Source organism: Micromys minutus, assembly GCF_963924665.1.
Source record: "Micromys minutus genome assembly, chromosome: 6".
In the NCBI taxonomy this organism is placed as follows: Eukaryota; Metazoa; Chordata; class Mammalia; order Rodentia; family Muridae; genus Micromys; species Micromys minutus.
The window spans coordinates 26996769-27015696 of NC_137975.1; the positions used below are offsets into that span (position 1 = coordinate 26996769).

At 50.9% G+C, this 18928-nt stretch overlaps 1 protein-coding gene across 5 annotated transcripts in view; it reads right to left on the reverse strand.

Moving 5' to 3' along the window:
• Positions 1-493: 493 nt before the first annotated feature.
• IGFN1 (immunoglobulin like and fibronectin type III domain containing 1) overlaps positions 494-18928 on the reverse strand; it is a 31012-nt gene continuing 12577 nt past the window's right edge. For 2 of the 5 annotated variants that reach the window (XM_080918066.1, XM_080918067.1), the window contains exons 13-25: positions 14019-18521; positions 13411-13535; positions 12653-12794; positions 12019-12318; positions 11111-11410; positions 10411-10584; positions 9360-9488; positions 6987-7289; positions 6386-6474; positions 3848-4043; positions 2845-3144; positions 1796-2122; positions 494-895 (exon numbers count right to left, since the gene is read on the reverse strand). In XM_080918066.1, coding sequence (XP_080774192.1) covers positions 882-895; positions 1796-2122; positions 2845-3144; positions 3848-4043; positions 6386-6474; positions 6987-7289; positions 9360-9488; positions 10411-10584; positions 11111-11410; positions 12019-12318; positions 12653-12794; positions 13411-13535; positions 14019-18521 — 6902 coding nt within the window. In that variant the 3' untranslated portion in view covers positions 494-881. Of the gene's footprint in view, positions 896-1795; positions 2123-2844; positions 3145-3847; positions 4044-6385; positions 6475-6986; positions 7290-9359; positions 9489-10410; positions 10585-11110; positions 11411-12018; positions 12319-12652; positions 12795-13410; positions 13536-14018; positions 18522-18928 lie in introns of those variants that run through there. The other 3 variants (XM_080918068.1, XR_013975057.1, XR_013975058.1) reach the window with 3 other exon arrangements.

The following is an 18928-nucleotide window of genomic DNA, read 5'->3' on the forward strand; positions in this document are numbered from 1 at the left end:
AAAGCCAAGCAAACAAAAATCCATCAGCCTGGAATTCTATGTCCAATTGGGGAAACTCCCTCCCCTCACCCCCGCCTGGTACCACGGAGATGGCTTAGTAGGTGACCTGCTTGCCCCACAAGCATGGGACCTAAACTCAAACCCTCAGAGTTTTCTTCTTGTCCTGCTTCAAACAGTTTTCTATGCACACAACATTTAGGGAGGCTTAAGTCCTGCTGGTCCCAGGGTTTTCTAAGGGCAGAGGCATGTGGGAAGCATGAGCCAGGAAAAGGGGGCCTCTGCCTTGCAGACTGTCTCCCCTACTCTGGCTTTTCTGCCCTACTGCGGATGAACACTGTTCCGACTCACTGTCCCCCATGAGCCCCATTCTCCATTCAAAGGCTTTGCTTTGGGGGTCCCTCCCTCAATCAACCAGCCCCAAGTTACTCTGCAAAGAACTCACCTTCAGTAGTCTGTCATTTTAATGCAGTACAGACAGAACCCCACCCCCACCCCCATCCTTGATGCTCTTGCCCAGGTCCTCTGCCCTCTTTCCATTCCTGTGGTCACAGTGGGCTCAGCTTCCACCCTGTGGAGCAGTCTCTCTGGAGCTCCGTGTAGAGGTGCAGAACAAAGACACCCACAGTACCAAGGTCACTCTGAGGCATCATTCAGCTCAAGGGCACATTGGAAACTCTTCTTCTATTTCTTCTCCAGGGACTTCAGCCTTTCTGTCATGTCTCACCGGAAACCCCCTGTTCCTGTCTCACCCAGGAACATCCATTGTCTTGCTGGACTGCTCCCCAGGCCAGTGTGGGGTATCAGCAGCAAAGCTCCAGACATCTGCCATCCTATCTCTTAGCTGTAGGGTGGGGCAAGGCTCGAATTCCAGGTCAAGTGGTCTAGGAGTTGTATTCTGCAAGACAAGGGACATTTCAGATGATTCTGAGGGGACAGCAGCCCCTCTCACACCATCCAATCATGGAGATTCTGCAATTCCAGGCATGGGCTGACTCAGAGCCAACAGCATGCACTGTTCACCTTGATAAATGGAGGCAGCCAATGAGAGACTCAACATGCCCCCTCCCCCCATCCAGGAAAAAATGATAGAACACAAAGGGGATTAATATTCAAACTGTCACTTCTTTTTGTAAATTAATATTCTCTGTATTTACATTTCAAATGTTATCCCCTCCCTCCTCCCCTCCCCCCTCCCCCTCTATTTGCTTCCATGAAGACGCTCCCTCTCCCAACCTCCCTCTCCACCTCAGCGCCTTGGCATTTTCCTACACTGGGAAAACGAGCCTGTGCTGGACCAAAGGCCTCTTCTCCCATTGATGCCAGACAATGCTATCCTCTACTACATGTGCAACTAGAGTCATGGGTCTCTCCATGTGTGCTCATTGGTTGGTGTTTTAGTCTCTGGGAGTTCTAGAGGGTTTGGTTGGTTGATAATGTTGCTCTTCCCACAGGCGGCATGGTCTTTTTAAATATTCCTAGCTGACACACTTATAAAAGGACTTGCAGAGCAAGAGGCTTAAGTCTCATCCTGAGACATGTGCCAGCCCACACGGGGACTCTCAGGTGGGTAGTGTAGGCCCCAAAAGTAGCCAAGTCTCATTTTACAATCAAGCAAATCAAACCCCAGGAGGTTCTGTGATGGTCAGGTTGAATACATAATAAAACGGTCACAGAGGCAGGCAGAAATCCAAGACTCATGGTATACCATCTGAGTCTTCTCGAAAAACCAGGCCCTGAAGCCAGAGGCTCATCTGGATCTCCTCTCTGTTCCCACTTGGTCCCCTGTCGTCATTACCTGTAACAATGAGGGTGGCTGTGCTGACAGCTTGTCCGAGCGTGTTCTTGGCCACAGCCTTGTATTCGCCACTGTCCTTAGGGGACACACTGGGGATGATGAGGGAGCACACGCCCAGCAAGTCAGTACTGTACATCTCAGGGTTTCTTTCCAAGCTCTGGTCGTTCTTGTACCAGGTGACACGGGGCTGGGGTGAGCCTTGCACGGCACAGGTCATGCGGCACTCGCAGCCCTGGGGCAGAAGGTGAGCCCGCAGACCCACCAGGAAGCGGGGTTTCTGGCTCAGGTCAGGTTCCCGGTATGTTGGAGACTTCACTGTGAACCTGTCTGGGGTGCATTCCCGGGGACAGAAGGAAGGATGGTTAAAAAGCAGGAAGGTCTGGCTGGGATCCAGGTTTGCCGAGTCTGTGGTACTGCTGAAGGCCCAGGAGCTGAGCCTCACCACACAACTCATCTGTACAACCTGACACCGTTTTTACCCCTTTCTTACAATTTTGTTTGGATTTCTAAAATGCTTAAAATACTTTAAAAGTTACTGTGTATGAATCAGAACATGGATAGATAGATAGATAGATAGATAGATAGATAGATGGATAGATAGAGAAACAAGAATAAAATCCTATAGTCTCACTACCTGTAGATGACTGCAGCTGACATTTTGCTGTAGTACTTTCTAGATAGTTTTGTATTTTTTAAGGTAAAATGACCCAGCCAGTATTCTTTTTTTCCTAGCGATCCCTTTAAAGATCTACACCTACTTGATTTATAAAATATTCTTTGTTTTCATAGAAAATTTTAACTTATTGCTTACTGTTCTTTTTGAGAATTCACCCAAAGGTCCCCAGACAGTCCAATACTCACAGCCCGACTCTTTCTGCCCATTGAAGTGGGGCCCCAACCTGAGTCCAGTGCAGTGGGCATCGGTACAGGTGGGTATTGAGCAGGAGGTCGGAGAACCACTACATATCTGGCTAGACTCCACACATTCTACAACCCACAGTACAGAGGCAGACCACTAAGCCCCTCCCTCCCTTTTTGGGGACCCTTACCTCTCTGCTTGGGAATGCACCATGGTTGGCTGGTGTCGGAAGGTTTGCTGGCCCCCAGCTCATTCTTGGCCAGCACCCGGAAGTGGTACTCGTGGCCGGGGAGGACCCCTAGGAGGGTAAAGTGGTTGGTGCAGACGTAGTCGGCCACCTCGTGCCAAGATCCGTGAGATGAGGACCGCATGAGCACTGTATAATGCAAGGGGGTGTCCTGAGCCTCGTCCGGAGAGGGTTCCCATCGGACTGTCACCGTCCCAGGCACATTCTCCTGCAGGTAGATGGAACCCGGTGCCCGTGGGCATGCTGAAAGAGAGGGGGGGGAGAGGGAGAGAGAGAGAGAGAGAGAGAGAGAGAGAGAGAGAGAGAGGGAGGGAGGGAGGGAGGGAGGGAGGGAGGGAGGGAGGGAGGGAGGGGAGAAGCCATGTTGCAGAGAAGCCACAAAAAAAAAAAAAAAAAAAAAAAAAAAAAGCTAGTGTTTTCTCCAGGCCCCAGGTCTCCTGGAGGTCCTACAGAACACAGTGTTGTCAGGCAGGTGATGGGCCAGAGGGAACTAAGTCTAGGAATACAATTATCTCTGCACGATGACAAATATCCTCCAAAGAATGCTCTTATTTTTTCTCCCTTTTGAGGCTGGGTTTCACCTACATTAACCCAGACTAGCCTTAACTCTGGGTTCTGCTTCAGTCTTCCAAGTCTGGGATTATAGGTACTCACTACCACAGATGACTTCCAAAAACATTGCTTATTAACTCACTTTTTTTATAGATAAAATGCCAGGACATGGATAGAAGTTAGAGTTTTCATAAAATCAAACCACTAATGACTGCTGTTAGTCTGTTCCTTCTCTTCATTTCTCCAAGTCCATAGGTCAGAATGATGGGGCCTCCTTCGCCCGGAAGTGCTTAGTCAACAGTGTGGTCACCTTGCATACTCAATTCAAGGAGCCATGCCCAGGACAGTACAGCCTTTGCACACTGGCGAGAGCTCACAGCTGAGCCGGCCTCACCTGCCACACTGATGAAGAAGCTGTAGGTAGCTTCCCTTCCCTGTAGGTTCCTCAGCATCACGGTGTATTGGCCACTGTCCGAGAGGCCGGCAGCAGGAATCAGGAGCTGGGTGAGGCCAGCCTTCATGGTGGTCACACTTCTTTTGGGCAAAGGCAAACCATCCTTCAGCCAGGTCACCTCAGGCACAGGGGTGGCCTGAGAACCAAGAGCAAACACACATTGAGGAGAGGTTTTCGTTGTTGTTCTTTTGTTTTTTAAAGTGTTTGTTCAAACAAATTAGCATATAAAATATGATATTTTATTGCATACATATCACTGAATCTTCCTGATACTCAAGGCTATAGTCCTTCTGCTTTTATTTTACACAATTCTCTCAGTCTCTTCTTTCACACTCATGCACACACACACACTTGCTCCCTGTTCTTTGTGATTGCTCCCTCCCTGATCTTTGCTCCTCATGGAGAAAACTTTGTAAGGGGAAAAGTATATAAGCTGGCCTTAATGTAGAAGGGCAAGAAGAGCATTCTAGGCGGGAAGAGATGTGTTTGAGCACATGGAGATCAACGAGGAATATGCTACCATAGAGGCGGTGACTCTGGGGCTAGCCAGTAGGTATGGAAGGACGGTGGGGTAGCCTTAGCTGGGGGGCTCAGGAGAATGGTCTGGCCCTCAGCCTCACACCCACGCAGACATCTACACTTCACTGAGTGAGCTGCTGCTCACAGGACGGTGCAGCTGGTTCTGAATTCACATGAGCCTACTTGGTGAGAGTGAGAAAAAATTAATGGAGAAAAGAATATTCCTCCCTGATGTCCCCAGGCAAGGTGACCGGGTGACTGGGGGATTCCTGAAATAGAGAGAGGCTGAAGATGTAGTTTATGAAGCTGGCCTGGAACTGGAGAGAAGAGGGGAGGGGAGGGGAGGAAAGGGGAGGAGAGGAGAGGGAAGGGATGGGGAGGGAAGTGAGGGGGAAGGGAAAGAGAGGAAAGGAAAGGAGAGGAGAGGAGAGGGAGGCAGGTTTAGCAAAGGAACGTAAGATTCCCCTTCCGAGTGAGCTTTATTAGGAGAGAAACCATCTCTCGCCATCACAGGGGTCCTGATTAAGCTGCATGGTGGCCCTTGAGGTTGGAGAGCGTTAGAGGCATTGTGGATCACAGCACTGTGAGATAGAATCAGCCATCAAGGGCAGCTCGCAGAGACAATAACTTTAGAGAAATCCTCCAAACAAAGGAGATGGTCTGCCTCTCCTGTCTTTGTAGGCCGAGCTCACTTCCCCCTGCCCCTTGAGATCTGTGTTGTCTCAGCCCAAACTGTCAGTTCTTTGTCTCAAGGGCCAAACTGTAAGGAGGTATGGCCCGACTTCCCAGGTTGTTTATCTGATCTCCTGGAGAGATCGGTGTCTGGATCCCAGGCCTTTGACATAACGGAGCCTCTTCAGCTTCAGGATAATGATGCTCCCCACTGCCTATGGGACCTCCACCACGGGCACTCTGAGACTGCTGATAGTAAATTGCCCTTTGGGATGTCCTGGGGTATTAGGCATTAGCAATGCGTGGAAAGCACAGAGAACAGGACCTAGGTTGCTAGCAGTGGTTTCTCACCTTAGGGTAAGCTTAGGGAAGAGACAGAAAAATCAGTGCCATGTGAGAGATGAGGAAATTGAAACAGAGAGGTTAAGATTGTTGGCATTTACTCTTGGCTCCGCCCACAGTTACACTCACTATAAAATGGGCTGCTTGCCCCTCCTCACCCTCTCTCGTTCTTTTCTCCTCTTGCTCTTGCCTCTTCCCCTCTTCCCCCTCCTTCCCCATTCTCCTCCATCCTCTCTCTCTCCATGTGTTCATGGCCTCTACCCTTCCTCTCTTCCCTTCCTCCTCATTCTCCCCCTCTTCCCTTTTCTGTCTCTACTCCCTCAACCTTCCTCCCCATGCCCTAAATAAACTCTATTCTATTCTATCCTATACCTGGTGCCTCAGGGGGAAGGGATACATCAGCACCGACCGGCAGACGCACCCTCTTCCACCTCACTATACAGCACCTCCACCAAACTTATTTCTTTTTTTTTTAATAAAACATAACAAAGATATTGTCCAGAATCAGTGAGCGACGACAGCATCAGACAGTCTGTGTTCTACTACCACACTAGTAACTGTACTTAGAGTTGTGTGGTGTTGACATTGTCTGAGGATCATCTTGAGTCGGACTCTGATCATTCATTCACTTGAAGAAAAATAAGTGGGGAGAGAAGGGATGCGCTAATTTGGAGGTGCAGTATCAGAAGCTACCACTAGAGGGGGGTGTAGCCCCAGTGCACTTGCACCTGAAAGCAGCAAAGCATCCAAGAGGCCAAATACCTGCTTGGCCTCAAGAAGCATTTTCCTTCCTACCCACCTCACAGTGTGATTTCAGAGACAAGCCAAAGTGTATATGATTAGGGTTAAAGAATAATAAAGAAGGAACACTCCAAGACTGTCTAGTTTTCTGGTTGCTCAGGGACTTCCCCCCCAATGCCTGTCACACACTCCAGATATACTCACTTCGAAGGAGACAGGAACTCGGATGCTGTCCCCAACCCTGACCATCAGTGTATCCTTTGTGCTGGAGTCCATGAGGAACCTGGGGCAGACTAGAACACAGAAGGTTTGTCACTTCCCCCCACAGTTGGCCTGCAGCTGGCTCACCCAGGATGGAGATTGAAGGCTGAAATAATGTAAGGAATGGGCTGCAGGAGAATTGCTTGGAAGGGCGTGAGGAGACAGGGACAGCCTTGTGGGACGATCTGCATCTAGCCATTATGGCCAAAGGGATGCACTCCACCTTGCAGTAACAGGGAGCTGGGGCATGGGCTGTCTCAAACTAAGCAGTGCCCAAGTCTGAGTCACTTGTTTTAAATCCTCCTTTTGTGTCATAACAATGAGGAGACCCCAGGTGAAGCATCTCGGGCCTTTGTTTTCGCCTCTGTAAGTTGGGGATCAAAAATATTAGTCGCGTAGGACAGGAGCTGAAATGAGAACTCATTTCTAAGTGGGGTCCACTTTGCTTGGTGCTCGATGCCACCCCTCTCTTAAGACGGCTGCATAGCAGTGTCTCTCAGGAGGAGTCTGTAGGACTCAGTGTGGGAAAGGGGGTGACACTCACCAGAGGCAGGCATGGCGTGAACCAGTGTGTCCAGGGAAGTGGCCTGGCTACGGCCCCCATCATTAACCGCCGTCACTCGCACAAAGTAGCCTTCTTGCGGCTGAAGCCCCTTGGCTGTGAAGGTGGTGCCTGGCACGGTGCCCACATGACATGGGTTCCACTGATGGCTGTTTGAACCACACAACTCCACAACATATCCCTGGGCTTCATCAGCGTCCTGGGCGTCCGGCACCATCCAGCTCACGGTAATGCTGGTGTTTGATGTGTCTGTAACCCGGAGATCCCGAACAGGCCCTGGAGGTCCTGGCCAACACCATGGAAGTGTCAGGAATGTGTCATCTTCCTCTGAGGGGTCTTCCAACCCAGGATTGGGGATTTCTTTCACTCAGGGGCTTAGGCAGAACTGTGGGTCTCTGGCCACCTCAACTCACCCACCAACTTGCCAACCCCAACTATCTTGTAATCCTTGGCAGTCGGTATTTTTAGTTGAGAACCTTTTATTTCCCATTGTGTCTGGGGACTGGAGTTCTATGCATGCTGAATTGTAACTTTTAGTTGGGGGTGACACAGCACGGATTTCTTGTTCCTCATCTGTTGAATGAGAACAATGTCACACTACCTACCTCTGGGGACTGTGGGACAAGCAAAAGTCTGGCTGTCAAGGCTAGCTGCATACTTAACACTGTCTGTGAGGGACTATCCTCAAAGCACTAGAATCATAAGGGATCACTGGTATTGAACACGTGGTGATGTTTAAAACCACTGGTCTAGGGGAAGTGCTTCTCAGCCTTGAATGTGTACTTAGATCACTGGGGACTTTTTTACTGAAAACACGGATCCTAAGGCAGGAGTTCTGAGGTCCAGAATAAGATATTCTTTTTTCTTTCTTTCTCCTTTCTTTCTTCCCACCTAGGTAGGTATGTATGTATGTGTTGTGTGTGTATGTATTATATATGTATTATGCATGTGTGAATATGTATTATGCATGTATGTATTATGCATGTGTGAATATGTATTATGCATGTATGTATTATGCATGCATTATGTCTGTGTTATGTATGCATGTATGTGCTATGTATGTATTATGTATGTATTGTGCATGTATTATGTATGTGTTATGCATGGATGTATTATATATGTATTGTGTATGCGTGTATTATGTATGTATTATGTATGTATATGTGCATGAATTATCTATATATGTATTATGCATGTGTAGTGTGTGTTTGCATGTATTATGTGTATTATGCATGTCTGTATTATGTATGTATCTATTATGCATGCATATTATGTATGTGTGTATTATGTATGTATGTATGCATGTATCTATCTATCTATCTATCAGTCTATTATCTATCTATATGAAACATGTGCTTCCTTCTGTTCAACTTCTTAATGCTAGGGTTGGGTTGCAGATGTTTACCACCACACGTGGCCTGAGATTCTACAAGAAGTTTCCCAAGTGACATTTCCAATCTACAGATTTCGCTCAGTCGTAAGGGTCTAGAAGATGAGGTTTACAGCTGTGGCTGCTGCACCCACTGCACATCCTGCTTCTTCCATCCCCATCGCTGATGAGAAAGCCAGTGGTCAATAGAGAGACAGGATAGATTTGCTCTATCTGCACGGCAAGGACACGTGGGCCAGCTCACACCCCTATACAAGCAGGTCTGTTACTCGGCTGATTCTACAAATGCCCTGTTCTGCTACCTTGATGGCCTGTCATCAGCAGGCTCAGAGGTGCAACACCTTCTAACCCCATACCTTGGAGCAAAGCATCTATATGGGTTTTGTGAGAATCGGGGATTTGTCTTTCTCATGGGGCACGGGCATGTGAGAAGCTGCTGTCATAATTATCTTTGATAACAAATCTTTTGCTGTTTCCATTGTCTAGAGAATGACTCTCGACATCTCTGATGCTGCTGAGACAGGATACTGGGCTAGGCTCTGTTCACCGAAGACAGAGGCTGGGATAGAGGTACCTGGCTCCTCCCACAATGCCGGCCCCTTTGCATGTGATGAGCAGTGTGTGTTGAATGGGAAACTGAAGCTAAGCTTCTGGCTGCCTGTTCCCCAGGGATGAGAGTCCCCACTAGTGAATGGGTGATACCACTAGCACAGACACTAACCTTCCCCCAGGCCAAAGAGTGCCTGACATGACCTTGCAAAGTTCTCATTTCCACTGCCTGGCCCCTGGACCCATTTGATTTTAATATAGACCCTTTAAGATCCCAGTGGCCTTTCAGCCTTCACTTCCAGCCCTTTAGAATATCTCCCTGCAGACTGCCCCTGACCTGTGAACTTCTGTCCCACAGTTTCAGAGCTATCTCATGTACACCTTTCCCGAACACCTTGGAATGGTGTCTTACTTACTCATGGGGTCTCTGGCAAAGACAGCATCCGATGGAGGTCCGGGCTCTCCAGGGCCCGACAGAGTCACGGCCATGACCCTGAACTCATACTGGCAACCCTGTCGCAGATCCACCACCGTGTACCTCCTTTCTGTGAAGACCACATCCCATATTAGTCTCCCACGTTGGGACATAGCTCAGGAGACCAAGCATGGGGTCTAACACCCTCCCAAATCACACTAGCCAGGCATGACAGAGCTGCCTCCAAGGTGAGCGGTGTTTTCATCCTATCCCGTCTGGTTTGCCTCAGCCTTGTCAGATGGTCACAATAACACTTCTTTGATGTCTCTGACTCAGGCTGCCTCACAGAGTCGTAATACTTAAACACTAAATGGTGACATTAGAGAGATGAGGTTCCCCAAGTAGCCTTAACTCTTAAGTGGCATTGCCATTACAGGACTCCTGGCATTTTGTCCGGAGCCTGGTGTTGGGTTTCCAGTGCGTATAGAGCACAGGGGTTCCGGAGGCTTCCTTAACACCTGCCTTGGCCTCTGTCTCTTCCAGATTCTTTCTTACCTCTGGTAGCAGCCAGCTTCTAGGATGCTAACTAGAGGGTTGGGGTCACTTCTGTCTGTGTTATCAGCAAGGAAGCTGAGATCTGCAGAGGAAGTGGGCTGCCCGTGGCCAAAGCCTGAAGTGTGTGTGAGGGGGCAGGAAGGAGAACTTTTACCTCTGGGTAAGACTTCAACCCTAGGGGGTCCTTAAGCTCAGCTCTGCTGACAGACCTTGCTGGATCAATCTCTGGGGTTTGGGAATGGGATGTTAAGCAGCATCAGCTTTGTCTTCTCCACACAAGATGTCAGAATGTGTACTCTCCACCCAGCTGGGGCTACCACAAACAGCTCTAGGAATTGCTAAATGCTCCCCCCATGGGGACAAAACCACATCAGCTGAACAGCAACTATGTTAAACTGATCCACACTAGCGACACCAAAGGATCCTGTGGCCAGGAGGGGCCCTAAGGCAACTCGGAATGGGGTCAGCGAGAAGCTGCCGCCCTCAGACCAACTTACCAGGCACCGGCTGTTCAGTCACAGCCACCCAGGTGTTGCTCCCCTTCTTGCGCTTCTCAACCAGGTAGCCCAAGATGTGGGTGCTGCCGGGGCCCTGTGGTGCCCCCCAGGTGAGACTAATGCTCTGGCTGGAGGCTGACAGGATGGCTGGGGCAGGAGGGGGCCCTGGGAGAGCTGAGGGTAAAGGGTACCAGTCAGCAGAGAGACAAGCACCAGATCACAGGAGGGAATGCGGTGGGAAGAGGGCATGGGGAAATTAGGGAGGGACAGAGTCACACTCTGCCTTCTGAAGCATTCCAGTGCCTAGTCAGCTTCCCCTGGGACACTATTCTGGCTGCTCTGGGGCATAGATGATGGAACAGAAAATGCTCTCTAGCCTCTGCTGGAGCCTCTTCTGAGCTCCCTGAACCTCACCCACGGGTAGCTTGTTCCAGAACGAGAACACGTGATAGAAAACAGTATTGACCGATACGCAAATCCTGGGAGAGAAGGGGGCTGTGTGTCTCAGCCTCAAAGAACCGTAAAAGCCTACCAGGTCCCAAAAGAAGCTGTAGTGAGGAGTGCCCACTGTGCTCTATAAGAGCCTTGAGTCCTACCCCATTCCCATCCCCCAAGCATAGCTAGTGACCCTCAGGCTGTACTCCCACCACAGTTGAGAGAGCAAAGGAGTCCTGAATCCAAATGCCATCTGTTCTCTTACCCTCAGGAGCCACCAGCACCTCCTCAGACTCCAGGGCATCCCCGGCTCCCTCTGAGGTCACAGCCCGCACACGGAAGGCATACTTCCTGCCCTGCTCCACACTGGCGTCGGTGAAGCTGGTACTGTCTGGTGGGGGCTCGCCCACCTTCAGCCAAGTGCTCCTCCCAGCTTGTCGCCTCTCCACCACATAGTGCTGTATGACCTGGCCCCCATCATCCCTCGGGGGTAGCCAGCGGAGGCAGACACCTGCTCTTTGGCAATCCTGAACTTCCAGGGGTCCTTGTGGGGGCTGAGGCTTGTCTGAGAACCCGTGGAGAGAAGCAGAAGGAGAAAGGAGTCAGAGAAGCTGGGAGGGGGCATGTTACTTAACCCCACATCCTTGGATAAGTCTGCAAAGGGGTGGACAGCCCTGAGATACACATGGTTCTCTGACAGTCAGAGGCTGAGGCAAGGTGGAGCTTGGGCAGGTTCCAAATGGCCCTTGGTGTCTCTGGTCTCTATGTTCCCAGTCCTGCCTTATGAGATACCATGGAATCTCCAGCCTGTACCCAGCCCCACTCATGGCCAGAATAGCCTCCAGCTTAGCTCTCTTGTCTAGGCAAACTTACTTTGTTGGCATGGGCTGGGGGGGCCACCAATCCAATAATCGTCCCCAGAATCTGTTGTGTTAGAGCTCACAGAAGCACAACTGGGTCTACCTGCCTGTGCCTGGCCTTCACTTATCTCTCTTTCCTAGGCAGTCTGGGGACAGGGAAGTGCGTCATTAGGGATGGCTCTGGATCTTAACTATTATGCAAATGAAGACCAAAGTTAGAAGAATCTATCCCCAGACGCATCCAGGCTGCCCAGGGAGGTCCTGGGACCCCAGAACCCTGGGGCCTTGGTTGGAGAAAAGGCAGGGTCAGCACCTATAACTTGCAGGGTGAACTCAGCCTGCACACAGCCTCCCTCGTTCCTAAGCTTCATGCTGTACTGGCCACTGTCCTTTCTGCACACGCTGGGGAGGCACAGCCGTGTGTAGCCATCTCCCAGAGCCAGTTGGGTGAGCTTGTGGCTGCTGTCCACCACTTCCTTCCCATCTTTCCACCAGGTAGCCTGAACAGGGAGGCGGCTCTGGAAAGGAATTTTCACAGTGACCGGCTTCCCAGCCTTGAACACCAGTGGCTCTCTCAGTGTCTCTGTCACATCTGGAGCAATGGTGGGGGCATCTGGAGATAAAAACAGAGGAAAAGAATCAGAGAGGACCAAGCTGTGGGTTGGTGGGAATCATGGGAAAAGCCAAGAGAAGGAACTCCCTCCCCCACCTTATAAGGATTAGCAAAGGGAATTGGCTAGGTCTGCAGCAGGAAAGGCCAGGGTTAGAGCTCACCAAGAATGTTCTGGTAAGGAAGGAGATAAGATGTTGGTTGGGTTGGGAAAGGCATGGGTTGGCTTCATGAACAATCTTCATAGATTGCAGACAAGTCATGGATTCAGGGCTTCCACAGAGGGGCATTTTCACCTGGTGCAAAGACTATGGGGCAAGGAAGGGCTGGGGCTCACCCTGCACGGTCAGGCTGGCCTCACTGCGCTGGCAGCCGGCTACAAAAGTGTATCTCCCAGCCTGGGTCCCCTCCACGTGGGTGAGGATCAGTCTGTGCGTGAGCCCATCTTGCTCAAAGATGACCCCATCTTGGGCAGTGAGCTGGAGACAAGGATCACCATGGAGATGGCCACTCCCACCCTGTCCAGTTCAGCCCTAACAATTGCCCTGTGGACTAGAAGGTCACAGCACTTGTTACTGTGCCTCTCGCTGCTGCTCAGAGAGACCAGTAAGCCCAGCCGGTCATCAGCTCTCAAATCAGCCCTACAGGATCAGTTTTCCATTTTATAGATAAGCAACTTGTCTGAGGTCACAGAATTGCTAACAGCAGGGCAGGGGTCAGGAGTCAGACCTCACTGACACAACACTGCACTATGCCACCTGATGTGACCGCTTTGATGGGGCTCAGAGAGGCTGCTCAGAGAGATCAGTGAGCCCAGCTGGTCAGGATGAGACCAATGTGCTTGTACAAGGCTGTGGAGGCTGAGTGGAACTCATGAGGGAGGCTGATGAGAGAGTGGCTTTCATCATTCATAATGTGTTTATTCCAAACACAACACACCAGCTGTCTACATGTCTCCCAGGGTAGAAATATCAGTAAATTAGTGAAATATAGTGAAAAATCCTGTAAAGTGTCTTCAGTTTACTTCTCTGTTTTGCATGTTCCCCAGCCCCATTAGTTAGGAAGGAGTGGCTATGGGGTGTGAGGTGTCAGTACCTTGACTCCATCCTTGAACCAGGTGCCAGGTCCTAGGTCACTGGCAAGGGTACAGGAGAGTAGGGCAGCTCCCCCCAGTTGTACCTCTGTATCAGTCAGACCCTGAGAGAAGTGGTCCATGGAGCCTAGAGAGATATAAAGGAAGTCCCCAAAGCCCAACCTTGGCCAGTACTGAATTCTGGGGAGCCACTATGGTCCTGCCCACAGGACTCAGCCGGACCCAGTGCCCAGCCTCTCATTTATTTAGGCTGGTACACAGATGAAAGAGTAAGATAGATTTAGAGCACTCCCCCCACCAACTCCCAAGTCTTACAGATAGGCAATCGGAGTCACAGAGGCAAGCTAATACTCTGGAACTTTGGATATTGGGTTTCAAAAGCTAATACCAAGCAGACCTTTGAGTTTCACAAAGCTTGCATCCCTTCTGCATGGGGAGAGGAAAGAAAAGGGGCTGCTCCCCGAATTTGCAAGGGATTCTGGTAAATGGAGACACTAGTAGGGATGAGCTGAAGGTAGAACTGTCATTCAGGCACCCCAGTGTCCAAGGACATTACATAACCCTCTGGCTCCACCCTATAGGAGTGGAGTACCTATCTGGGAGTACCTACCTCGGGCCTCCGAAGAAGAGCGGCCAGTGCCAGGCTTGTATCTGGATCTGGGGCTCTGGGAAGCATCTCGTGCCTGGCCACAGACATCTAACCTGCCCTCTTGGGTATCTCTCCTGCTGCCAAGATGCCTGTGGGAGCCTCGTCTCGTGTCTTCACTCCAAGGTTCTCTCAGAGACCCTCTGTCTTCACTGCCAGTCCAAGGCCCCAGACCTCTGGCCCCTTCTGTGGTCCCTTTCTTTGCTGATCCAACTTTGGTCTCAGACTGCCCCTGATGCCCACTTCCACAGAGACCAGGCTTCCTGCCTGACCAGCCAGAGTCTTTCCCTCCTTGACTTTCAGACTTCATTGAGGTCCTGGATCCTTGGACCTCACCAATCTCAGCCTTCCAAGACCCCGATTCCTGGAGGGATCCTTTCCCTTTTTCCTGTTCTGTTCCTAGTTGAAAACCTGGCTCCTGAATTCCTCCTGATACACTTTTGAAGTCCCTTCTGCCTAATGGACTGTATAATTCATTCTGGGGTTCCTGAGGTTTTGAAGTGACACCATCCCCATAGATAATGGAATCCCTTCTGCCTGGGACACTTGAGCTCTTTGTAAAACCAGCCCTGCCCCCTACAAACTCTGAGCCTCTGCTCTCCAAGGAACATGGCCTGTGACACTCACCAGCAGCCTCTTGGCTAGTTTCACATCCCTTACCCTTGAAGGCTCCTTGTCCCTCATGGGTTTGCCAGAAAATGGCATCTTTCTCCTGCAGTGAGCTAGATGCCCTGATGCTGCCTTGAACCTGGTCTTCCCAGCCTGGAGCCTGAGTGTGGCTTGTGTCTTGCCCACTGTCAGGCCCTGACATTACCTTGGCCTGTCCCCCAGGTGTAGAACTCCTGTCCATTGCCTTCTCTGCCCCTAACAAACTTGTCCCCCTCCCCCTGCCATTCAGCAATGAGCCTCCACATGCCTGAGTTGTCACTCCCTGCTGGCCAGCAACTTCACATCTTCCTGTTGTCCCCAAGCCTGATTTATTAAAGCCAAAATCATTTCCTGACTCCAGAGCAGCTACCCCTGACCTACTCCCATCCTCCACTGTCCCCCTACTATCACGAAGCCTAGATGTCCCTATAGCTCTTGCTTGGTCTACAGATCTGCCCTCCCCACTGGGAGTCCCTCTGTTCTTAAGAGACCCTTGGAACCCATCTTTCCATTCTCCCATACCTGGTTTCTCCCCAGAATCAACAGACCCCAAGGCTTCATGTATTCCTGAGGGTCCATAGCCCCCAGGACTGTTCTTGGTACCCTGTCCATCTGAAAAGCTATGTGGCCTTTCTGGTGGCCCCAGCTTCAATGAGCCCATAGCACTGTTCCTGTGTGCTATGCCACCTGTGGTATCCAGGATTCCGGCCACCCCAGAGCTTACCTCAGGCCCTGTTGGATCTGCAAACCCCATCTCCCTGCCTTTCTCTCCACCATCCTTGGAGTCAGTCTCTGCTGCTCCCTGATAAACTGACCCAAGACCCACAGAATCATGTTCTTTGGATGTAGCTAGTGACCCTGGTCCTCCTAGCCTCCCAGAAACATTTGCAATGTGCATTTTACTTTCTGGTCTTACTTTCCCAGGCCCCACTGTGCTTCCCTTATAACCAACCCCATTCTTGGAATCCACGCTTCCTGTTTCCCCCAAGCCATCCCTTAAACCTGACTCATTCCATGACAAAATGTCTCTAGGATGTTCTAAACCACCTGCCTCACCCCTTAATGAAATAAGTTCAGAAGCTCCTAAACCATTCTTATAACCTGTCAGACTCGCTAACTCCCTGACCCCACGACTCTCAGTGTTGTTCTTATAACCTGCCTCAGTCTCTGACCCCAGAATTCCAGGACACCCAAGATCATCCCCATGATCTGCCTTACACCCCGAACCCATGGCCCCAGAGCCCCAAGTTCCATTTTTATAACTTGCCTCACTTGCTGGTCCCACTGCTCTGAGGCCTGGTGAACTATCTCTAAATACCACCTCACCATCTGGTCCTGTTCTTTCAGGCCCAAGACCTGTTGATTTTTCTCCATAAGCTGTTCTATCACCAGCTCTCCAAGGTTCTGGAATTCCAGACTCATCTCTATAACCTAACGCATTGCCAGACACTGGGGCGCAGTGGCCCTTTGAACCAGCCTCAGGATGAGAACATGGTGCCCCAGGGTGCCTGGCTTTGTCCCAATTCCCAGTGTCAACTGCAGAGGTCCCCGCACCAAGAAAACTGATCCTTTCACCATGACCTTCTTTGTCCCCTCTTCCCCGAGATCCTGGTTCCATGAATAATGGAACCACAGTGCCATTGCCAAAGTCTCCTTCCCTAAAGACCCCCAAGGCTCTGATGTTCTCATAATCTCCGGTGTGACCCCATGAACTTAATCCTCCAGCATCCCCTGATTCTGCTTCCGTATATCCCTCTCCAACCTTGCCCACTGTTCCAGAGTCTTTTATGCCATCTCTGCCTACAGATCCCGCTGTCTCAGAATTCCCGAAGCCACACTGCTGTTTCCCACCAGTGCCTGTTTGAACATGGCCTTGAGATGCATCCCTATGCTGAGCCTCACTAAGAGGCATTCCTCGAAGTCCACCTGAGCCATTTCTGAGGCTGGCTCCTCTCCCAAATACCTTCCTTGCAGGACCACTCTGACCTTTGTTTTCAGACCACAATCCCCCAGGCACCCCTGAATCATGACTGTAAGTACCCCCCTTCCCAGACTCTGTCTCCACAGGTGCCCCACAGGTGGCTCTGCCACCAATATCAAGGCCAGATCCTGTTCCTTCGAGCATCCTGAAGCTATCAGGATAAGTAGCTTCATTCCTAGAAGCCATCCCTTCAGAATACTCCCAGCCTTCCTCATTTCTAGACTCTGCCCACCCTGGACCTTGTGAGCCATCCTTACAGCTCATCCTGCCTCTGAACCCTTTGTCTCGGGATCTCCCTGATCCATTCCAGAACTCTTCTTCGGATCTTACCGCCCCTGGGTCTCTTAATCCTTTCATGTGTCCCAATGTTCTCCCAGAGCTGTGGACACCCAGGCCTTCGGATGTATCTAGCCTGTAGTTTCTGGCATCTGCCCGCTGACTAGACATCATCAGGGCAGCTACTTGGGATGTGTCCATGCTCCCTTCCTCCCCACTAGACCCCAGCACTCCAGACCTGCAGAAGGCCCCGATGTGTCTGGGATTGGACCATGTATTATCCTGAGGACTCACACTTTCATACTCTGCTCCACTTGGTGTCCCTGCTTCCCTCTGTTCCACTGTCCAGCTCTGAGGAAACTGGAGGCTTCTAGAACCTTCCTCCTTCCTGCCCAAAGCTCCAGCTGAGCCTTGACCATTCCTTCCCCGGAGCTCTTGTAGGCCACCTTTCCAATTTCCGAGATCTTCTGGGCCTTCGGAGCCAGTTTTGTAGCCCCTCCCCACAATACCATGACAACCTGCACCCTGGAAAGAACCCTCAGCTTTGGCCTTGGGACTTGTGCACCCTGGAAGCTTCCTGTCTCCAGATAGTGATGATTTGTGGGTGTTGTTGCCAGAAGATGTCTGTCCTGGATGCCCCCCTGCCTCCCAGGACATCCCAGCTACTCCATGGCCAGCATCTCCACCTGCCTGAGCACCCCAGTATTCAGGGCCCATGCCTGCCCTGAAGCTGTGAGCTCCTCCTCTAGGAAACTCAGGGGCACAAAAACTTCCCGCCCTGTTGCCTCTTATAGCTTCCCCGAGGCCGGCTCCATTAGCCCATCCTGCCGATGCTCTCCTTTCCTTTCCCAAGTGGCTCCTTCCTTCCACTGAGTCCATACAATTGCCCTGAACTTCTGTCCCTTCCTCTCTTAGCTGAAACCCTTCAGCATCAGGTTGGGATCCCCATAGAACCCTCTGCCCTGCCCCAGCTCCCAGCTGAGGGTCACGGAGTTGTCCCTGGCCATGTCTGTCAAGTTCACTGTCATGGCCCGGTTTGTGTTGCTTTCCTTCTACTCTGCTCTCTAGTCTTCCATCCTGAGCGTGGCTAGAACCAGCCCCCCAGCCTCCTGTGGTCTCCCATCTGCTATTCTCATCATCTCTGCCATGCCCTTGTTCTCTCCCCACGAAGCCCAAATCTGATTCTGTGTCCCCTCCCTGCGAATGCCACCTTCTGGGAAGGTTTCCACTATAGCCCTCTTCTCCATGGGGCTGATTGTCCCCTGGAAGAGTAGCCCTGCCTTGCTCTCTCTCCAGAAAGCCCTTTTTGTCCTGCCCAGGTCCCCAAATGGAATTAGCTATGTCTTCATCCACTACCAAGGTATAGCCATGTTTACCAAAGGCACCCCTGTCTGGGCCTGCTGTGACCTGGGCCCCACTAGTCTCCTTGAGAGAACCCTGATCTCTGGATTGCCCTTCCTTGATGCTGATGCCTCCAGCGTCTTCTGCTTCAGAGGCCAGAGCTTCTGGGGTCTGCAGCCGATGGTCAGTATCTGTGGTCTGAGGGCCTTTAGCCTTCCCACCTTCCATGAGGTATTTAACCCATAGAGAGACAAGAGAAAAGACCCCATTAAATCAGAGCAAGGCACCTGTCTGACTGCTTTGCTTAGCCTCACCCTCCCCAGTGGAGAAGGTGCCCATTGGATGAGAAATTCAAACAAACAAACAAACAAACAAAAAGCAAAACCAAAATTTAAAAAACAAACAAACAAGGATGCTTCTGCACGTTGGTAGATACATCCATCACCTCCTCCCCCCTGGCCAGTATCCACAAGCCACCCCATCCTGCCATGTGGGTCACGTGGTTTTGGCGCATAAGCTCATGTGTCAACTTTGTGAATCTATCAAGCTGCTGCAGGTTTTAGAAGACCTACTGTCTGCCTTGCCTCTGCCCAGTTCACAGTCTCTGAGGATCATGTTGCCCCCAGAT